This window comes from Suricata suricatta, chromosome 4 (assembly GCF_006229205.1).
Source record: "Suricata suricatta isolate VVHF042 chromosome 4, meerkat_22Aug2017_6uvM2_HiC, whole genome shotgun sequence".
In the NCBI taxonomy this organism is placed as follows: domain Eukaryota; kingdom Metazoa; phylum Chordata; class Mammalia; order Carnivora; family Herpestidae; genus Suricata; species Suricata suricatta.
Window position 1 is genome coordinate 110,537,469 of NC_043703.1, and position 22,153 is coordinate 110,559,621.

Below are 22,153 nucleotides of genomic sequence, written 5' to 3' on the forward strand. Positions count from 1 at the left end.
TACTAAAATTTTTAGTTTGTCCATAGAAGATATAGAATGTCTTTGTAAAGGGTCTAGGTTGTAGTGGGGTTCAGGGTAAAATGCTTTTTTGTAAACTTGAAACCTAAACATCTCAATGGGTTATTATGTCTGTTTAGACTCCAGGAAACTCCTTCTCACGTCCTTAAAAGGCAAGCTACTAGGAGGGACAATTTGAGGGTTTTTTTTTAAATTCTGGGGTAAATAAGGCCTGAACCTCCCCACTCCTTCCCTGGGTGACATGGGGCCAGATTTCTGCTTAGGGTCACTCAATCACAGGAAGTGGATGCAAAAGGCAGGACTTGTTTATTTGTTTGGGGGTTGGTTGGACAAAAGCAAAGCCTATGAGACTCCAGCAACCATCACCACCAAATACAGGCTCTCCCGGCTTCTGGCTTCTTTCTTCCTGCTGTGTGGAGGGGTCTTCCACAGGTCAGTAAGCTCCCGGCCTGCTGCTGTCCTATAGCAGCTCAGTGATGGAATCAGTGTGGGAGCCCAGGAGGAGGGAGAAGCCACCACACAGCCACCGCACTCACACACCACCATCAACTGCACACACAGGAGACCTGGACGCACTGACCGCCAGTGATCTTAGGAAAGAAGAGTAAGGAAGCCTTCTTTTGTAATTGTGAATTTTAAGTGTTGGGAGATATAAATTTAAAAGAGGAGAACTTTAAGATATGCAGAAGAGAAAGAGAAGAAATTGAATAGGTCACTTCACCTTTCTTAGTCTCCACTTGCTCATCTGTGAAATGGGGAGATGGAACTAAATGCTTTCTCCAGTTCTCTGGTGGAAAACGGATTGCAAAAAGTGGGCCCAAGGCAGAGCAATCACCTCACCCTACTTGTGATGGTGATGGGCACTTCTCAGAGCATGATGGTCATTTCTGGGATGGCCAGAGGGACATTGTGAAAGAGCACAAGACTGTTTACCTCTGGCCTTAGGTCCCACCCCAACACACACACACACACACACGCACACACACACACACACACACACACACACACACCCCACACCCCCCCTTTCTCTTTTTCCCAAGGTAATTGTTTGCGATTGAACAAGTGAAAGCAACAAACCACTCTGCGCAACTATTTAGGAAAGTCAATATGCAATTATGCAGAAGTCTATGATGAAGCTCCCTCGGAAGCTGAAAGCGAGAAGTAGGGGCGCATTTCTCCTCGTCTGTCGAGGCAGGTGTGGGGACAGGCAGAGGACTAGTTCAGATTTCATCTCAGCCCGTTTCCCCGACTCTGTCTCCACTTCTGCTGCTTTCTATCTCCTCTCTCCCCCAGTCTCTGTCACTGCCACTCCGCGCCTCTCTCTCCCTCCCTTCCTGCTGCTCCCCCATCTTCTCCCGCACCTCCGCCCTTCCCCCGTCTCCCCTCCCCCTCCCGGTAGCCGGTCCCCCACCTCTCTCCCAGGTGTGAGCGCCCTCGCGGGCACCCATAGCGGGCCGCGCTGCCCCGGGAGGCCGTCAGGGCCCGGCGGTGGCTTCCCATCCACCCCGCGGCGGCTGGAACCCCGGAGAGGGGCCCGCTTCAATCCGCACGCGGTGCTCGGCGGCCTGCAATCCCATTAGCGCACCTGAAGCAGTAACCGCGGCCACAAACGCGGGCGTGTCCCAGCCCCGACGAAGGAAAGGGCCCGCCGCGGCCGCGGGGGGCAGAGGCCAGGGTCCCCCAAATCTTCCGCATCCCAGACTTGCAGTGCACTCTTGGCCTCGGAGGAAGAAGCGGGAGATGGGCGGCACCCCGGGGAAGAGCCGTCCAGGAGCCAGGCGAGAGGCTTCCGGAACTGGATCAAAGCGGCGAGGGTTGGGATGAGCCGGGGTCCTCCAGTCCAGATGCGGAGAGGCGCCCTTGGGTGCTGAGCCTGCAGAAGCGGAAGCCAGAGGCCGGGGCCCCGAGCCGCCGCGCGAGGGTCCGCGGGTCCTCGCGCTCCCGCTCCGCCTGCCACCCCCCGCCGCCCAGGCCTGACCCACTGGCTCCGGCCGGAGCGGAGGCGACCCCCAAAGAGAAGGTGGGACGGCAGAGTCCAAAATGGCGGGGGAGGAGGACCCTGGCAGGAGAGGGGGCTTTTCACCCTCCGCTTTTTCCAGACGGTTCATGGTCCCCGGGAACAGGTTCTCCCAAACCCCTCCCCCTGGGCCGCCACCCCTGCGTCAAGTCAGGTGTGAGCAGAGGCCGTGGCCGCCACCCCCGGGAAGCGTACCTTGCAGGGTCACCCACCCAGCCCGGGGAGTCCGTGTCCCCAGGGAGTGCAGGCAGGCCCGGGGCTCTGGGTGGCTGGGCGTGCGGGGACCAGCCTACGTAGCCGGGAACCGCGGGGACCTGCCACCTCTACACACACAGGTGACAGGGCAGCCTGGCTGAGGGCTCTCCGGTGAGAGGACACCGCTCCATAGAGAGTCCCGGAAGTGGCCGCCGTTCTGCCAGTAAATGAAGTTATCCTGGATGAGCTCGCAAGAAGGGGCGTCACTCAGGGCTGTGGGCTCCGCTGCGAAACGACTTGTTTGCGGCTTGTATGTCCACTTCTGCCATTAGTTATAAGCTTTCAAAGTGGCCCTTTCTTGCAGAAATCCCCTGGAAAGAATTATTTTCTTTAGCAAGCAGAACCATAGTCTGAAGTTAATAATAATAATAATAATAATAATAATAATAATAATAATAAGACAAGGAAGGATGATATTTATTTTTCATTTTTAAATTAGAACTTGGAAAAGTACGTTTTCAGATGCTCACAAGTGAATCACTGCTCAGCAGGCGTCCTTGGGCTTCTTGTTCTTTTTGTCTGTGTTTTTCAGGCTACTAGAATTCTTTCTGAACTGCAGGAAGCCTTGATGTTTTTCTTATTCATTAGATAACTCAATGAAATGTTAAAATATTTATCTCTGAATAATCAGTATGATTTTTTTTTTTTGCCTGAAGGTTTTTACAAAATATGTCCCTTTATCCAGCCGAACATGGATGCTAATCATGACCATTCTGGCTCATCCTGTTGTTTGAAAGGTAAATGTTTGCATTTGGTGACTAGAGCACTTTCACCAGACCTCTTACAGCACTTGCCAGTTCCATTTCTAGTTTAGAGTACATCACGTGTATGATCGGTTCTCGTAAGAATTATCTATGTTTTCTAGTGATTGTCAGTAGATGATTGTCCTTGTTTTAACTGGACCAATGGATCCACATAGCATCTCGTAAAGTAATAGTCTGCTACATAGTTCAGTTGATTATGCTAAAGCTTAGAAGATTCCCACCACCACCACCACCTCCAGCTCCAGCTCCAAAGCACGACTGAAACCGGCCTGTTCTTTCACACTGCAGTGTAAGCAATCTCACTGCTTTAAGTAGTCAATGTCAGTTTAGGATCTCTGATATATCTATATTTAATACAATATTTTAAGGTCATTCTGACATAGTGCCACATCAAAATGTATATTTGAAGGAGATCATTGAACTATATTTATGCATCAATAAAATGTCCTAAAGCTGTGCCCTTTTCACTCTTAAGTTTTTACTAAAAGGCACCCTAATAACTAGTCATGTACTACTAGGTTTTATTAAAATGCACTAAAGAATTTTTAAATTCATAAAAGCAGATGAACATTTTTAAGAGCCCTGCATCCAAGTTTATGTCTCTTGCACCAAAATCATCTTGAGTTCTCTGCATTTTATTGGTTTTGGACTTTGTTTCTTAAGTTGCAAATAACCTCTTTATGGTAATTTTATTCAGAAACTATGTCAATATCAAACAGGTCAAAGTTAGTTTCATGATTTTTTTTGTACAAAGCTTTCATAATGCTAGGGCTCCATAAATATTTTTAAAATACATACAATATTTCTTAAATGTTTAATAGATCATCAAACAGCCTCTGCTACATAAAGGCATCTGACTATGACTTTCACCCCGACCTTCCCCCACATGTGGTCTCCAAGTGAAAACACTGAAGTTTCACATTTTCATCCAAGATTGCCAAAGAACTGTACTAAAAGTTTTCTAATTACCAATTTCATTTCCCCTCCTCCTAAAAGTACATTTCCTGATTACTGAACAATGTTATGTTTCAAATTCCAAGAATTAATTTGTAACATCTCAGATTTCTCTAGGCAGTAGATATATTTAACTTGACTATCAAGCAAATGAACACCCAGAGCCAAGCGAACCGCCAATATTGTTTTTCAGAGATGCTAAACTTGTCCCATCATCTCTTCTTTCTGTCTTTTCCCAAGCCAACTTTGTGGATTCAGACACATAGACGGTTGTATTAAATACAGCCTTTTGCCTTAGTCAAGTGGTTTAGGTGTGCCTGGGCTTAATATAATGTCCTAAACTTGGATATGAAAACATGATTAGACCTAAAACCTGTCCCATGAGTCTAGGTTGGGTCCTGGTGTCCTCTCCTCCTACTTACTAGCACCAAATCATGCTCCCCTCCGCTTCCTCTTCCCCCTCCCCCAATACTGGACTAGAGAAGTTTCTTAGTCATAGAAGCTGTAGTTTTTCCATTGTCCAGTAGACGGCACAAAAGATCAAGCCTTCAAAAGCTGAAATATCCACCAGGGCTGTTTTATTTGGTTGATGTTTGAGAGTCCTGTTCATTTTAAAACAGCCAACCAGCCAGTACTGTATCTGTGAAGCAGAATAGCATTTCAAAACTTAAGATGAAATGTAGTGATATGAAAACGTTTTGTATATCTGCTCAACAGAATGCTGCTTTCAGATAATGTACCACTGTTATAAATGTGGAGTTTGAAGGATGAGAAATTTGTTATTTCAAAGTTAACTTTAAATAAATTATATTGAGAGAAGTTATAAGATATTTCATTTTTAATTATCTTTGAATTGATAAAATATTTACTCTCTGAACCATCAAAAGTCCTATATTGGAATTTTGCATCATGCATCTATGCTTTTGATTAAACTTAACACAGAACTCAGACCAGAAAATTGAGCATTGTGTTTCAAATAAGCTTACCTATACATGTATATATAATATGTTAATAGAGAAGGGAAGAAGTTTTCTAAGTTTTGTTGTGAGTAGCTTTGGGGGAATATTGAAGGATGAAGCCATTAGAAATAACTTAGTTGAAACTTCACCTCTTCTAAAGCAATATGTGTCTTTGGCTAATATTTATATTTTACTAAAAGGCTTCTATTTCCCTTTTCATTCTACAGTCGCTCCTTATGTAGAAGTGAGGGGGGCGGCTAATAATTCATTTCCCAGTTAATTTTATTAAGAATTTATAGCACTGTTTAGAAAGTTTTAAGACAACCATAAATTTTATTAGGAATATTTTATTAAGCCCTCCATTTAATTAATAAAAGACCTCTATAACTTCTGAAAATGTCAGAGCTAGTAATTATGTTAACCAGTGTAATTTTTCCCCCTCTGGAGACCAAAGCATTTTAATGATTTGAAATAGAAAGGTTGTAAAGAAAACAACTCTCTTCCCACTTAAAAAAATTTTTTTTCTTAACTTTTGCATTATCCAGTCAGAATATAGTGACTTAGGTCTTTTCCCTGCAATGGTTGGAGAGCCTAAAGTGACCTCTCATTGACTTCTGAACTGAAACGGGAGTTGTTTTCTGAAGCAAAATGCAGTAAACAAATCTCCCAGGTCTTCTAGCCCAGATGGCTTTGGGGCACATGATTAACGTCTTCCCTAATCCGCTCAGTTGACCCCCTTTCACATCACCTGACCAGGTCTCCCCTTTATAGACCTCTAAATAGTTTATTTCACTTTTCTCACAGCTATTCATTAGCTCTGACTTCTTGGTACCTCTCTCATATCACATCCAGCCTCTTATCTCAAGCATTCCTCTATTATCTCTACTAGATTTTAAATCCATTTTCTTCAAACTGTCTTTCCCTCCTCTCATTTCTGTTTTTTGAAATGCGAATGTTAACGTGGAGGGCGAGATGCAGAGATGAATGTTCTTGAAGGACAAATCCCAAGCCTCCGAAACACGGGACAACCTAAGGAGTAATCACAACATTTTAACAGGCATCTTAAAGTTAGGTGGCAGATGATAAACCCTTATCATTCTGTGAACACAGCTGCCAAACTCGATTGATTAACAGGCTTTTGTTTATTCTGGGCTGGCAAATACACACACATTTTACCTTAAGAGGTGCCTCTTTAATTTCTGAGGGTTTTGGAGCTGACTCATCAGGGTGAACTTTGGGGACAAAAGCCTAATTCAGGATATATGTGTTTTCAGAGACACAGTCCTTTATAGGAGAACAGAAAATTAGAGGGGAGGGCTCAGAAAGGACTGTACCAACAGCGGAAAGGGGCACCACTTGCTTTAAATGCCTCCTTGCAAGGAAGGTCTAAACAATAGAGACCTAGGCCTCAGCCTGCCCCTTTAAAGGCTAAGCTCTCTATCTTTGGGAAGATGCTCTGGGATGTTTAGAGTAAGCTGAGGATGGGAGGCACATGTCTCAAGAGCTAGGGGCAAGTGCCAGAATCCTTTATCTGGCCAAGTTTTTGCAAATAAAAGTGCTATTACTTCAAAAAGCAAGTTATCCGAAATAAGTTAGGTATAGGTGCTATCACAGAACAGGTATAAATGTCAGTAGTAGTTTACTAAGACACCTAGAACTATCCCTTTACCTTTTCCTTTTAATAGATGATTAATTGCTGCCTTGCTAAGGTAGGGTTTTATTTTATGGCTACTATATTACAACTCTAGACTTCCTCTGTGCAATTTCTCTCAGCAAGCCCCAACTGTAATAACTGTTTGCTAATTGTAAAATCCTTATCCAGAATGAGGTTTGGGCAAACAATTTGTACTACTGTAATTACATTGTAAGAGTGTTTTAGTCCCTTGATTGTTCGGAATTAATCTTATAAAGATCTAGGAGTAGCATTAGGTTAGCAGTTATAAATGGAAAAGGAGTTGGGGGGGAGAAAAGAAAGAAGGCACTTTTCAAAACTAATAAGAGTTTATTTTCTACCACAAACTCAAACTATTTCTTTCTTTAAGGAAAACCTGTGTGTAGGTAATTTAAAGTACTTTTATGGTAATCCAACACATCCTGGTTGAAGCGCACAATAGATTTCCTACTTCTTTGAAGTTTTGGTTATGTTTGAAAAGGAGTGACTTACCTGAACCTTCTTTTCTCATCTCTGCTAGAAAACAAATTTACCAAAAAGCAACAATACAAAATAAACTCCATTGTCGGAGTAATCTTTACCCAAGCCGGCCTTTTCCAAATTTGAAAACATGGCCGTGGAGTTGAGGTAACTCCAAACCGGTTACTTAAGCCTTTGCTGGGGAACCCTTAAGGACTCTTAAAGACGGTGATCATCAAAATGTATTTCGCAGTAAATTTCTCTCCGTTAAATTATACTTACACAATTTCCCTTGCAGTTCACTTAAGAATCATAAACATAGATGTACCCATCTCAATGTTTGGCTTGGCAACCCCCCCCCCCCCAGCTTTCCCCCTATAGCCAGCCGCGCTGAACCCTGGCAAGCCTGCTGGAACTGCCGTGTTCACACGCCCGGTGCAGCCGTCTGAAGGCGCTGGTGAGGGCCAAAGCCGGCACGGGTTCGGGGAGGGCTTGCAGGCTGCCGGTCCAGTTTGGTCCTCCCGGTAATTGGAAAAGGATTGCGTTGCTGGCCCAGACAGCGCAACTTCCCGAAAATTAAACAGAGAAATCGCCTTCCGGAGACCGGGAGGTTCCATTGTGGCCAGAAGTTCGGTTTCCAAGTTCATGTTGGGGCGGGCGGAGTGGGGTGGGAATGTCAGGCAATGGCGTAAAGAAGTTGGTAATTCACCTGGATCCCCTCCGCTTTGACACTGGGGCTTGCTTTAACCTCCTGCGTGAAGTACCGGGGTTTTTGGTCGGTACCCCAAAACTCTACCAATGTTTGCGATGGAGAAAAGTTAAAGATCCCAAAGTTGCGGGTGGGGGGTGTAGAAAGAGAGGGAGAGAAAGGAAGAGAGGAGAGGCAAATGATGCGGATCCTAGGACGTTTTTTAAATAGTCGGAGCTCTATCAAGGCAACGTGTATCTGAAGGCTGTGGGTGAATGTGTCAGCCCTTTAGGTACACACGGGACGAGTGCGGTGTCGGGGTTGGGGAGGTGTGCGGGAGGCTGGGAAGGTTCAGCTGCTTCGGCTTTATGAAAACTCCACTATTCGGGGGGTGAGGGGGTCACCTGGCGTTGACTCCTGCGAAGTACTAAAGGAATAGACATAGCTTAGGGAGGCTACGTGTGCTGGAGGGAACCTGATTCCAGATACAGGTTCTGATGCTCGACCAGTGTCCCTTGCTCCTCGAAAGCCCACTTAACAAAAACTTGAGTCCTGTCAAACTGATGCAAATTCTCTTTTAGTTTGCACATTTGGAGTTAGCCTCAATACATTTGAGAGCTCCTAACCTTTCCCAAACAACCTCTCCAGCTAGAAGCCCCCTAACCTTTCTCAAAACTCTTTCTCTTATCTACACCTCCCTTTGGGATGAGGGTTCGGTCCGCAGCTGGCGAAGTGGGATGGGGGTGGGAGAGATGGGAACGAGCGGCCGAGACGGCTTTGGGGGAGTCAGCCTTTTGGCCACCATCAGGGCGGGAATCGGGACTGGCAGTTTGCATTCCCGGCAGATCGAAGCTCCCTGCTGATCGATTATTTGATAATTGATTTTCCCCGCAGCCAATGCGCGGCCGCTTTGGCAGGAGCGCCCCCTGATTGGCCGAGTCCTCCTCCACGGCTGCCTACCGAGATTTGGGTGAGCTCATTTTCCAGTCCACCGCAGGGGGAGTTTTCTGTGAGATTTCAGCTGGAGGGAGGAAAAAAAAAATCCTGCTCCGAGCCGAGCGAGCTGCGAGCCCTGCTCGAGGACGTGAGGTTTCCAACCCGCTGGTTGAGCTGCTGTGGCTGAGCCATCTCGGCATACAGAGCTGGGCGCGCAGAAAAATAAAAACGAAAATAACACTACTAAATATAATAATAAAAGGCAAGCTTAGAGTGGGAGAATAAGGAGAGGATTTTGTTGATGTGTTGTTGTTGTTGTTGTTGTTGTTAAGCCAGAGAATAGGTATTTGAAAGGAGAAAGTTAAAATCAGTGGCTGGTTGGAGCCTCCGAGTTGTGGGTAGGGGCAGGTTTTTGTCTGAAATCTCAGCTCCCGAAGTGAATTTCTTTTTCTTTGGCACTGGGAGTTTTCCCAGAGCCAGGCTGGGACAGGAAAGCGGGGTGGGGAGGAGGAGGACTGGGGAGGAGAGCGCAGAGCGTCGCGGGGAAAAGAGCTTGGGGCGCAGGGTCCCTCCAGGCCCGAGCACTGCCGAGGCCGGAGCCCTTTGGCGCTTCGAAGACAAAGGCGGTGCGGCCGGAGCTGAGCGCGCCGACCCAGCCGCGCCGCGCCCTGGGCGCACGGCTGCTTCTCCCAGAGCCGGTCGGAGAAACAGCTTGCTTTCCCGAGACTCCCTGGCCCCGGCTCCACCCGCGAGGTCTGGGCTGCTCCGAGCCCGCGTCAGGTTTCGCTTTTAGGCGATCATAAATAGCTTCGTGTTTGTAAACAGGCGCTGGGGGCACATTCCCGGCTCTCAGCTCATTGTTCCCTCCCTTCGTCTCCCACTTCGCGCAGGACGCCGGGGCCGGGGATGGGGCTGGGGCTGGGGGCCTCCGGGGCTAGGAGGTGTGTGTGTGTGTGTCCAGATCCCAAAGTGAGAAAATGCAAGCATTTCCTTTATTTGGGCTGGGTGTCCACCTCTGACAGCAACTCTAAGCTGGATCTGCAGAAAGCCCCAACCTTCACCCCACGTTCTCGGGACTCCTCAGCAGACCCTTTCCAAGCCTTGCTCCTGCTCATTTTTTTCTCTCCCCGTTTGACTTTTCTACTTGGGGTAGTCAGTTCTGAGAATCCAATACTTTCTGCATTAGCCCCCTCTGCCCCCGAAAAATACTGGCAGACCCCAATAATTTCGAGGAAAGTCGTGAAGTCTATGCGCAGAGCCCTGTGCAAAATAACTCCCGCTGCTGCCTCCCCGGCGTTTATTCCCAATTTATTTCAAGAGAGTTGGCTTTGGGGAGAGAGTCTGGAGGGGGAGGGAGAGAAAAGAATACGGAAAATAAAGCCTGCGGCCGGGGGCTACTGCCCGCGTTTGTTTGCGTGTGCCTTGGGTGTGTGTGTTTGTGCCTGGGCGTGCGATTTAATGGAGCGCCTCTCTGCCTCTCCAGTGCGGCCAGAGCTCGCTTCGCGCACCCACCCCTGCCGAGGAGCCTACTTGCTGCAGCCCAATGCATTGTGTAAGACGCGACCTGTTATGGCCACCACTACTTCCGGGTTCTAGCATTCTGGTCGGAATCCACCTCTCCGCCTGTGCAACACACACTTTACACACGCACGGGGACTGCAAGCGGGCAGCATCGATCGTGGCTCCTTTAAGACAAACTCAGACAGACATTTTTTTTAACCCTCCTCCTCTAATCTCCCTCCAGTGCAGCAGTTGCAAAGAGGGAGAGAGAGAGAGAGAGAGAGAAAGAGAAAGAGCGAGCGAGAGAAGAGAGAAACTGATTAGGAATTAGGACTGATTCAAGGGAAGCGAGCGCTAGGGCTTTGTGCATTTGAATATTAACATTTGAGGTGTTCTGACCAGAAGAAGACAGAGCGGATGATCATTCATTCACCACGTTGACAACCTCGCCTGTGATTGACAGCCGGAGTGGCAGAAAGCCATGAGATTTGGTAGTTGGGTCTGAGGGGCGCTCTTTCTCTCTCTCTTTTTTTTAAACTGATTTTTTGGGGGAGAGAAGATCTGCTTTTTTTCTCTTTTTTTCTTTTTTTTTTTTTTTCCTTTTATTTATTTTTTTTTTTCCTTGCCTCCGCTGCTGTCTTGGAAACGGAGCGCTTTTATGCTCAGTGACTCGGGCGCTTTGCTTCAGGTCCCGTAGTCCGAAGATCTGGGACCAGTAGCTCACGTTGCTGGAGACGTTAAGGGATTTTTCGCCGTGTTTTAATTTTTTTTTTCCCGGGGGAGTTTGCTTATTTGTTTCTTTTCACACTGGCCTTAAAGAGGATATATTAGAAGTTGAAGTAGGAAGGGAGCCAGGGAGGCCGATGGCGCAAAGGGTACGTATTAAAAAACAATTGTGGAACTCAAATGTGAGATTAAATTGAAACGTGGCTGAAAGACACTGCTAAAAAGTTTCCTTTTTTCTCTGTATTTTTGAATGAGGCTCCTAAAGCCGTGGCCTAAAGCGAGAGAATTTATAAAGTGCATTTGTAGACTTATGTATGTTACATGTAATTAATTCAAGTAATCATTTTTTCTATAGAATCCTAACCAGCAGCTATATAAATAAAAATACAAGCTCAGCCAATCATCTGTTTAAAAAACAAAAACAAAAAGCGCTAGATACCTAATGCTATAATGTGAGTGGTTCAGGGAGCAGAAGTTTAAAGCTATTTTTAAAGAAAAATAAGCAGCTAGAAACTTCTGAGATGTTATTGATTATGCTCATCTTTTAATATCATTAGAAGTACTTAGATTTTTTAAAGCAAATAACTTTGTCATAGTGTAATGTCTTTGGGGTCGGAAAACATTCATCTTTTAAAAGTGATTTTAATGTGCATGAATTTTTGTAAAAGGTAATTCTTTGAAAGTTTTTGTTAGAAAAGTCCTGCACTAATTGGATACTAAGCACACAGCTACTCACTTTAAAAATGCAATACTAATTTCCCCAATATTCCTATTTGAATGGAAATGTAGTGAGAGTCAAGTGAGACAATGACAATCCAACTGAGGTAGTTTCTTAATAGACAGGGGGGTCTACAGAAAGCCTTCCTTGCATAATTTGTGTCCTGGCCCTCAAAGCCTTGTTTGCAAAAGAAAGTTAGTAGGCTGACACATTTTTCTTTACTCCTTTGGTTCAGGCAAATGTCAGCGCTCTTCCAAACTATTTTCACACCTCTGGCTTTAAGGAGATGAAAGTGGCAGTTCCTCTTTTCTTTGAAAATCATTTCACTCTCGGTGCCTCCAAATCTTGGGCAAAGAACTTGCCTGGAATGAAGCAATGAGAAAAATCTAAATAGCTAAATTTTGCACACAAGAATAATGACAATCAATATGAAAGTAGTTTTTCTAAAGAAAGAAGATGGGGGTTGTACGTGCATTTGCTTTTGAATTTACACCTGATGAGTTGCATTTGCCTCATTGACTTCTAATCTGGGGGGAAAGTTCTGAACAGTAGAGAAAATAGAATAACTGCTCCAACTATAGATTTCCTTTAGCTTTGAGGGAAAATTGCCCGATTCTAAATTCAGCTCTAAGGAACATGAAAAGCTACTTTCCTCTGAGTTTCACTTATAAGAAGGCCAGTTACTTTTGTATAATTTAGCAGATTGTCTTGGAAAGCAAAGGAAATACAGTGCCTTGCAGGACTGCCCAACCCCACGCTGGCCGAGAAATAAAATGAGAAGCCTGCCTGAATTAATTCGTGTGCTTAGCTTAGCTGTTCCCATCGTAACTTTTTTTTTTTTTTTTTAATTCCCCCTGATGGGAAGGGGCTGTGAAACTAGGCGGGTTTGCTGCACTGTCCTGGCACGTTTTATTATTGTGATTTTGAATTTCCTCCTCTAGAGACATGCATGTTTTACCTTCCGCCCTCTGGGAAAATGCCTCCCCTTCTTTCCTTCTTTCTTCCCTCCTTCCTTGCCAGAGGATCCTGAATTTCTGAACTAGTTGATTGGGACACAAGTTAGGGCAAGACCATTCATCCCAGCTGAGACTCCGAGAGAATCCTAGGATTTTTACTTTAGAAATTATTTTTAAGCTAAAACTCCTAAACTTTAGAGATGCAAGGCCACTGAATTCTGGGTTGAAGGACCCAGCTGGACTGACATTATATAAGCTCCATGCCCTGCCGGTCCCCCATTTGCCCGCCTGGCCTTCTGAACCTTGTTTTCTCCTGTTTGTCATGCAGTACGACGACCTACCCCATTATGGGGGCATGGATGGAGTAGGCATCCCCTCCACAATGTATGGGGACCCGCATGCGGCCAGGTCCATGCAGCCGGTCCACCACCTGAACCACGGGCCTCCTCTGCACTCGCATCAGTACCCGCACACAGCTCACACCAACGCCATGGCCCCCAGCATGGGTTCCTCTGTCAATGACGCTTTAAAGAGAGATAAAGATGCCATTTATGGGTAGGTACAATGGGCAGCAGGTTAAGTGGTAGAGACGCGATGTTTCCTCTGTTTTCCTGCACCTTTGGTAAAAGGAAAGCCAGAACTCTATGGATTGGAGGTACATTATTTGGTAACTTTTCATTCACATTGCTTGGAGGATTTGGGAAGGTGGCCTGCCATCCCGGATGTCCCCCTTCATCTCCACACATGATCCGCGCTTGCCCAGCGCCCAGCTCGGTCGAGGCCGTGCCGGCGACATGGTCGCCCTGCAGGAGGAGTTGCCAAAGGTCCTCCGTCCCCTCTCAGACCCTGGCTCTGTAGCTTAGCGGGTTGGAGTCCTCGCTTGCTCTGCTTCGCTGGGAGAGCAATGGGGATTTCTAAATGTGGGCGCCTTTGTGTTGGAACGAAACTTTTAGTTCAAGGGAAAATCTTTTAAGCCATTGATTGTTCTGACTTGCTAAGTTTACTCAGCAACCGTATGCTGGCTCGGCCGCTGCACAATAAAAATCAAGGGAGGACCGTTGCAGGTCTGGCAAGGGGGAACACGCTTTACGTTTAGGGAGCCTGACCACCGTAGGCAAGGAGAGAGCTCGCTCTGAATTGTTAAAGACATTAAGAAACTTCTAGCCGGCTTTGTACTTTGTGTTCAAAGGCAAAACCTGCAGGATCTGGAAGTAGGTGTGGGGTGCTGTCAGGCCAGTGTGGTTTTCAGACTGTGGTTTACACCGTGTTCTCCCAGGCCAGTTGATTAGACCCTGGGCTGGTAAAATCCTTCCAAAGTCACTCACTTACTTGTGCCTACTGTGTGCTCATGAATTTGGGAACCTCTTTTTACTTTGCAGCAACTTTTATTTCTGTTTATTTATTCTTTTGAAAATATCCGGTAACCCCAACCCTCCCCAGCTGCAAACCCTTTTCTGCTTTATCTCCCGGTCCCTTGTGTGATGGGCCGGTTTAAATCCCAGCGTTCTCTCAGCAGCGTTAACTGCAAATGGTTTAGGCTGGCTTCAGGACAGAACATTTGGGGAAGCTTTGAAAAGGACCCCAAACTGTTAAATTTCCGGCTGGGCTGTGAGAGCTAATAAAAGACTTCAGACATCTCCTAGAGCATTATAAGAAGCTTTTTTCTTTTTTTCTTAATGTGTTGAGATAAGCGACATCTAAGCCCCTCGATCTAGCTGCTTTGCTATTCCGCAGAGACAAAAATGAAAGGCTTTACCGCAGGGACATTTGAAGGAACTTTCTTTTGCTGGTATTGGGGGCTGTTGACCAAGGGAGGGAAATGTGCAGGGAGCCGAGAAGGAGGCTTCCTGCTCTCCGAGGCCCGCCGGTCCGGATCGGTAGGCGCAGCCCTCTGACAGTCGGCCCGCGCCACAGAGGTCCTTTCCCTAAGTTAGCTGAGCGCCTGCCACCGAGGTCCCCCGAGTCTTGGGCTTTGCGAGGCTGCCTTGGAGGAACCCGCTTGCACGAGCCTTCCCAAGCCCTCTCCCCAGCGCCTGTCTCCTCCACCAGGTCCGAGATGTGCGACGGAGGGACGAGGGCTTGTCGGGGTGGGAAACTTCATTCAAAATGGCTGCTGGAACCGCTTGGGTTTTATTCTTCGCAAATGTTACCAATTTCTGCGGCCAGATAGGCTGAACCGACCCTCAGACACGGTCCGTGGCTTTAGGGCCTCCGATTTCGGAGCCCTGGGAGGAAGGGGAGGTGAGCAGTCACCTGGGGAGGGAGGGTAGGGGGAGGAAAAAGTAGATGACAAAATCAGAGAGAGGGTCCCTGCCTCGAGTTCCTCTGGTTGTTTTTCTTGGGCGCCTTTTTCACTGACTCCGGACTAACCATTGTGTTGTTTGTGACTGTTGTATTTTCTTGCAGACACCCCCTCTTCCCTCTCTTAGCACTGATTTTTGAGAAATGTGAATTAGCTACTTGTACCCCCCGAGAGCCGGGGGTGGCAGGCGGGGACGTCTGCTCGTCAGAGTCATTCAATGAAGATATAGCCGTGTTCGCCAAACAGGTCAGCAAAATATACGTTTAAAAAGTAAAGAAAAAAGAAAGAAAGAAACTCCCTCTCCCACCCAGCACATTTTCAAAAATAGCCAGCAAAACAGTTACCGTGCCTGTGACATCTACCCTAGGGTAGACATTCCTATAGGAGTGTCTGCGGACGCCTTAAAATCACCCATAGTCTTCCCAACTCGCGCTCCAGAACCCAACACAGAAAGCCCACTCCATAAAATAAAATCACAAACACCACGCGCTGTAGCTGCCTTGGTCTTGGCGAGCAGGGCCGCGTCCTCTAGAAGCATAGTTTTGCTGGTAGAAGTAACCCCGAGCTCTGGGTTTATTGTTGGCTTATTTGATTCACATTGAAGTGTTTCTGCGCGGGACGCACTCGGTGTCACCCAGTCCTTCCCGGAGGTTACATCTTGCCCCCGACAGTGTAATCAGGCAAGAAACTAGGAAAGTGACCGGATTTCACATGTTCTTTCTCCCCCCGCCCCCCCTTGTATTTAGATTCGCGCAGAAAAACCTCTATTTTCTTCTAATCCAGAACTGGATAACTTGGTAAGAGCAGACCCCTTCTTCCCCTCCCCTACCTCCCCTCCCCCCAAGCCACCAGCTTTGCTTTAAAGAGTCCCGAGGTGTCTAGACGGGTCTTCCCTTAGCTGCAAGGCGGCTGCAAACGTTTCTGTCCACGGACCTGTGGTCCCGGACAAGATCCCGGGGAGATAAATTCATCTCGAGAGGGGCCGGGCGAGCCGGCGCGGGGAAACGCGAGCTTTTGTTTTTTATGACAGCCGGGCAGCGCAGCTCTAATCAGCGCGGGGATTTATCTCCGGGCCTGTCAGCGTGTGTGCTTAAACTTTGCGGACTTCCCAGCCCTCAAAGTCGCGTCACGAGGGCAGCAGCCGGGCAAGAGCCCCCAAACCACCAGTATGCCTGAAAGGTGTGAGGAAAGCAGCAGAAAGTTTGCAGAGTGAAAAGCCACAACTGGGGGACTATTTCGAATATTTTCCGTGCACTCCTTACATGGAAACATCTAGTCCAGGGATGTGGCCCTTTCAGGTGGGGTGGGGCCAGTGGGGCTGAGAAAGAGAAGAGCCATGGGGGAGGAGAGTGTTTATGGTCCCCACTTAGATGCTTTGTTGTTGTTTTAGCTATTTTTTTTTCTCCTTAAGAAATGTAAACCTCTAGATGGTACCCAGTCGCTGCTATTAAGTTTTAGTGTTATTGCCATAAATCAAAATAACTCTATTTACTGGGGGGGGGGTATAGGCTGGAGATGCTAGAGCTGTGACAACCAATTTTCTGCAAACTAGGAATAGGGTGCTCATTCTTCTTGTATCTTTGCAGATGATTCAAGCCATACAAGTATTAAGGTTTCATCTGTTGGAATTAGAGAAGGTAATTTCTCTAGCCTCTTCCTTTTGCTTTCCCCTTACCCCCAAACTCAAGGGGGAGGGGTGGGGTGGGTAGGGGGGAAGGTTCTGAATGGCTGAAGTTCAGGCTTCTGAGACATTTGCATAAATGTCTTTCTTTCTGGTAATTAGTGTCAAGGCCAATCCTAGCGTCCATTTCTCTTTGCAGTTTAATTACAATTTCAGCCACTAAAACCGGCATCTCAAATGCCCTAGCCTTGTATTCATTCTTAATACTTTGCTGGCTTTGTATAAATAGTTGCAATTCTATGCATCTCCCTTGATGTTTAGAATGCTGTTCTGAGCTTGCTTCACAGGTTATACCTTTGTGGTCTCTTCCCTTCCTCTTCCCCCTCTTCTTTGCTACCTCTGGGTGGGTGGGAGGAGGAGTTTTGTTTAGTTTTAGTGAGTTTCTGGAAGACAGTCTGAGAGCAGCGGCAGGTCAGACCCAGAGGAGAGGTGGAGGGGGAGGAGGAGGAGTGGGCAGGGAGTCTGGAGGAGGTAGTGGGGGAGGCACATTAAACCTTTTGCAGAGACAAAGCAGAGTTGATAGTTGTGTCAATTTCTTGAATCTGTGAATCCTGCACACACCCCACCTTCACACTCAAGAAAGCGTGTGGGATAACATGATTTTGCTAGCTGTTCTATAAATCTCAGCAATAAAAACTTAATGCATTGTAATTCAAACTAACATTAAATTGCAAGCACACTGGGGTTTCTTGTGAGTTTTTGCATGTCAGTGATGCCTGGGGCGTGTAGGACCGCACCATTTATACCTAAATATTTCAAAGCATTCTTTTTCCTTTTTTAAAAATAAGTTTGATACCTTTTTGTGGTTGTAGGTTTTTTTCAGATCATGAGTACTGCCAGTTTGATTTTCTTCTGTTTTTTTTTTTTTTTAAGTGTCCTAAGATATGCTTCTTACAGGTAGAATCCCTAGTTACAAATGTTATAGGGACTTGGGCTGTCAAACATATACCTTATACCACCACAGTGCTGGTCCTTTCGATATATGTATACAGATATACACACACACACACACACACACACACACACACACATACAGTAATATGTATCTTCATATATTACATATATCTTCACATTTTTCTCTTAGACACATTGGAAAAGGACTTATGATAAAGTAAGTGGATGAAATTAAATAGTTTACCTTAAATGTCATCCACGCAGGTCACTTCTCTAATGGCCACAGCCCTGGGAGCAGATGAATTTAACACGGGTGTTGAATATGTTGTTGCCTGTGAATCATCTTGTCACTGTCAATTTTCTGGGATATCTCTATTTTGCAAGAAAAGAAAGTTATTCCTAATTCTGGATGCGTCTGGAGGTCTCTGGAGGACACTTGCTCTGTGTTTTCCTATTTGGAAGTTTGGATCTCACAAGGGGGTTGGATTGCACTTGTCAATGTCATTTATGCACTCCTGATTATATTTCCATTTTTTTATTTCTGTCATAATGTAGGTACACGAATTATGTGACAATTTCTGCCACCGGTATATTAGCTGTTTGAAAGGGAAAATGCCTATCGATTTGGTGATAGACGATAGAGAAGGAGGATCAAAATCAGACAGTGAAGATATAACAAGATCAGCAAATCTAACCGATCAGGTATGAGCTTTTCAATTTCAACATCCCTGGAAAAAAAAAAATCTGTATGCATATTGCTTGCTGGGTCACTACCACCTCCTTTTATTATTTGCATATGATTAAGTCCCTTTTAGATACATTTCCATCGAAATGAAAATTTTTGAATAATGTGGCTATTATTGCTTCATTAAGGCTGGTTCTGGGATTCGACCTGGAGAGATGAGCTTGTAAAAGCTTTGCCTGCAAACTTGACCTGTTTCTTGTCGCTTTTAATTTTTGTCTTTATTTTATTTACCCTCTATAATAATGGGAGTGTTAACTGCCAGTGACCGCCTCTGATTGTAGGGCTTTGTTCTGGAGCATTTTTCCCCCTTCTATTTCGAAGAAAAGGAAAGTGTAGGGTCTGCTTATTTCTTATTTTATTAGGAATAAACCCAAGATAGGTGGTCTAAGAGAGACAGCGAGGGTTTGAAATCTAGCAAATGCTGGCTATTTTCTCCCTGTCTATACGGTTCATTAGCCTGTCTTGTCAGTTTTCCTCGGCCGAACGCTTCTAGACCTCACCGAACATTGCTTTGTGCGGTGCTCGCAGCAAGCTCGCCCATTTTATTGTACTTGATAGAAAAAATAAGACCAGGCCGAGGTTATAAAAACAGATAAATATGGACGTTTCTCCTCCTCCTTTCCACTCGTCCTCCAGCTGGTACGTGCACTGGGCCCTGTGGGTTGGCAGCGTTTGGAAGCGTCAGCTTCAGAGGCACCCCGGGAAACTCCCTCGGTGTGGTGGTGGGGGACCTCCCGCCGCCTTTGCTCCCAACTGCCAGCCTTTGCTTGCTTCCCCCTCCTCTCTGGTCCTCCCTGCAGGCCCTTCTTCTGCTGCGTTGCTAAGTGGGGACGACTTTCATTTGAGTTGCTGGGGGGTGGGGGGGAGTTTCTCTCCCTCTCTCATCCCAACACCACTGTTTGCTCCCAGTCTCTCTCTCTGTCTTCTGTCACTGAGTCTCTGGATTGGACCAAAGAAGTTGCAAAAATGCAAAGAAAGTGAAAACCTGAGGAGCGGGTGAGATGATATGGGCTCAGGATAGCTCTTGGTTGCGAATTGCTACAAGGCGAATGGAGATTTGGGTTGTGGTTCTCCTCTGGCCTCTCCATACATAAGTGAAGGCCCAGAGTTGTTTCTCTTTCTGACTTGGCACGTGAGTTCCGTCTTGAGGGGAGAGATCAGCCTGCCTTTGTTAAGCCAAAGGACAGGCAGGCGTGTAGAGGATTCCTTTGCAAGCTCTGCCATGGTCACTGTTGGCTAGCGGTTCTTATAGAGTCCTTGCAGGAGTGTCCGACTCCTGGGTCTTGGTGTCATCGTCAAGTTTTCTTCTCTTAACATCACCCTCTTAAAATACATTCCCAGCTTGTATTTCTCTCGGTAATCCCGTGACAGAGGCTGAATTCCTCCTTTCCCCACGAGCAGGGGAGGGCAAGCAGAGCTGAGCTTTAAAAGCGCCAAAGCTCCAGGTCTCTGCTATTATTTGGCAAGTTGCAAACTTTCAGCAGTGTAGACGAGTGCACAGTACAGGCAGTCTGTGCAGTCCCTGCGCGGCCCGCCGGGGTGGGAAAACTGCAGGCGGCTCCCGCCCCGGCTCCGGCCCTGCGGGCTGCCGGGCCTCCCGCCTGGTTCAGCCCGCCAGCCCTCGCCCCGGAGCTGTTAAATGCAGATTCCGCTGAGGAACCCTCGGGTAGCTGCTGTTGAATAAAAATTGTAATCCAACAAGCCTAACTAGAAAATGGGATTCTAAGAGCTCCGGAGTGCTGGGTACATAAAGCTATTTGAGCAAATTACAAGAATCGCTTAGGGGCATGAATGAAATCAACACTTTAATTGCCTCCAAAATGAAGATTTATACCCCATTTTCTCAACGAATCATTATTTTATTAAAGTCAAAGATAAAGGACCTATGGGGTTTTTTGGGGGGGGGGGCACAAAATTGGTATAACATCACTGAGTTTTCCCCCTACTCCTTCGGTAAACTTTGGTTACACAAGTTACATTAATTTGAGATATGCAGAGTGGTAGGCGATTGTAGTGGATAAAAAATTCACATTTTAGTCTCTTCCCTCACCTAAAAAAATGAGAAGCGTGCATTCCACCCCCGCCGCTTACTGGTGGGCTTCGCAGCTTTGGCTGGGCTCGTGGCGCTGTTGGCCTATGCGCGTGGGCGCGCTCGCGTGACCCCTCCAGCTCATCTAGGTCTTGGTCCTTGGGCAGCAAACCCAAGTTTGTTCTTCCTAATTGTCCGTTTCCCGGGAGGCAGGAGCGACTGTGCCTGGGCTCTGGAGCCTGGGAGCGCAGAGCTCAGGGCGCACGCGGGACCTGGCCTCCGACCCGGAGTGGAGTCCCCTGTTCTGGGAGGTGGGGAGTGAGAGTCCGGGCACTAGGGCCGCCCTATGGGCTCCAGTTCTCGGGACTGGAGCCTACTGCCGGTCCCTGGGGGCGCTAGACCCCTAGTGCGGCGCCCTGGGGGCTGGGCCCAGAAAGGACGGCCTCGCCACCTGTCTCTGAATGCTGCCCAGCTAGTCGGAGCCCCTGTAGAGGGTGCGCTCCGGAACTGGCTGCTCAGGTGTGGTGCGAGCGCTGGTCCTCGTTAGCTCATTAACCCCTCTGTCTCAAGGGCCTGCTGGCGGCACGGCTTATTTTATTTTACTTTTATCCTCGGAGGGCGCGAAGGCTGCCACCCGCGCGGGGACCTGGAATCGACGACTTTGATACCAGCGGGGTTCCCGGAGGGCTAAGTCGGTAGATACCCACCTGGCCTTGTAGTGATGCTTTTTTAAAATATAAAAATATGTATTAGATTATGACGCCAGTAGAAGCCTAGAAGCCGTTGTCCCCTCGCCTCTTGTACCCGCCCCTTCCCAGACCCCGAGGAGCCAGGCTCAAGAGTCACCTCCCGTGGGTACAGGCCTCCTGGGCGCCCTCTCCCGACGGTCTCGCTCCCAGCTCCGCACGGACGCTCCCGACGCTCCGAGACTGGGGGCAGCAAGGGACACCGGGGGCTTCCGGGGCGAGGGCCGGGCTGCGGCCGGGAGCGAGAGCAGAGAGGAACAACGGTGCGAGGCGTCGAGGCGAGGGTTGGCCTGGTCGTCAGTGGAGAAGGATACGGGCCCTTCGGGAGGCGTGACGCCTGTTTGAGGGGTTCACGGTGGCACTGGGGTCGTCCAGAGGGTTTAGGTGGGGAAGAGCCTGGACGTCCAGCCGCTAGACTTCAGTCTGCGCTCCCAGAAGGAGCCGTCGAATGCAGGGCTGTCTGTTGCTCGCCACTCCAGGAACCTAAGCATTTCCCCACTCCAAGAACCCGGGCAGAGAGTGGAGAGAGAGGGATGGGGGAGTCTCCGGGCCCCTAAGGCCGCCTCCGGAGGTGGCCAAGCCTGCTCGTAGCGAGAGCGGACTAGCTGGGCCTTTGCTCCGGCGCCAGCCCCGGGTTCCCACCAGCAGCGGGAGGCAAAGAAATGGTCCCTTTGGATTACAATTTTTATTCAACAGCAGCTCTCCGGGGGGTCCTCGGCTGAATCTGCATTTAACAGCTCTTGGGCGAGAGCTGGCGGGCTGCACTGGGCGCCCTGTTGCATGTTAATCCAGATTTGTGCCTGACATCTGGGGAGAAGTAATGTGGCTCAAGGAGATGGAACCAGAAAGCCACGCACGCCAGGCAGGTTAAATGCCAAATGCTGCTAAACTCCCAGGGGAGGAGGATCGGCCTCCGGGGCTGTGCGGTCCAGGCTGAAGAGCAACGGGCCTCCGGGCCTCCGGGACACGGGGTAGCCTTGGGCCAGTGAGCTTTGGTTCCCAAGTGGGCTAGGAAACCCTGATGGCGATTGTTTTATTTTTAAAGTCCGGGATATTGTTTCTAAAGCATCGTTTCAGTTAAAAAGAATTCTTAAAACTGAACTTGGACTTGACTGAAAACTCCCCCTCCCTGCA

General features: G+C 47.7%; 2 protein-coding genes across 4 annotated transcripts in view; one reads left to right on the plus strand and one right to left on the minus strand.

Annotated features, from left to right (window-relative positions):
- Positions 1-301: 301 nt before the first annotated feature.
- On the minus strand, positions 302-2,216 carry LOC115289022. Of its 2 annotated transcripts, XM_029936236.1 has the most exons (3): positions 1,604-2,216; positions 740-805; positions 302-608 (listed from the first exon to the last, which is right to left on the minus strand). In XM_029936236.1, the coding sequence occupies exons 1-3, from the start codon at positions 2,124-2,126 to the stop codon at positions 361-363; spliced, it is 837 nt and encodes a 278-aa protein (XP_029792096.1). In that variant the 5' UTR covers positions 2,127-2,216; the 3' UTR covers positions 302-360. The 2 variants fall into 2 exon arrangements, with proteins under 2 accessions (XP_029792096.1, XP_029792097.1); XM_029936237.1 differs by lacking the exon at positions 740-805.
- An 8,650-nt stretch (positions 2,217-10,866) lies between these two features.
- Positions 10,867-22,153, plus strand: part of MEIS1 (Meis homeobox 1) — a 135,817-nt gene continuing 124,530 nt past the window's right edge. For both annotated transcript variants that reach the window (XM_029937491.1, XM_029937492.1), the window contains exons 1-6: positions 10,867-11,097; positions 12,951-13,177; positions 15,029-15,170; positions 15,671-15,721; positions 16,511-16,561; positions 18,055-18,201. In XM_029937491.1, coding sequence (XP_029793351.1) covers positions 11,086-11,097; positions 12,951-13,177; positions 15,029-15,170; positions 15,671-15,721; positions 16,511-16,561; positions 18,055-18,201 — 630 coding nt within the window. In that variant the 5' untranslated portion in view covers positions 10,867-11,085. The remainder of the gene's footprint in view (positions 11,098-12,950; positions 13,178-15,028; positions 15,171-15,670; positions 15,722-16,510; positions 16,562-18,054; positions 18,202-22,153) is intronic.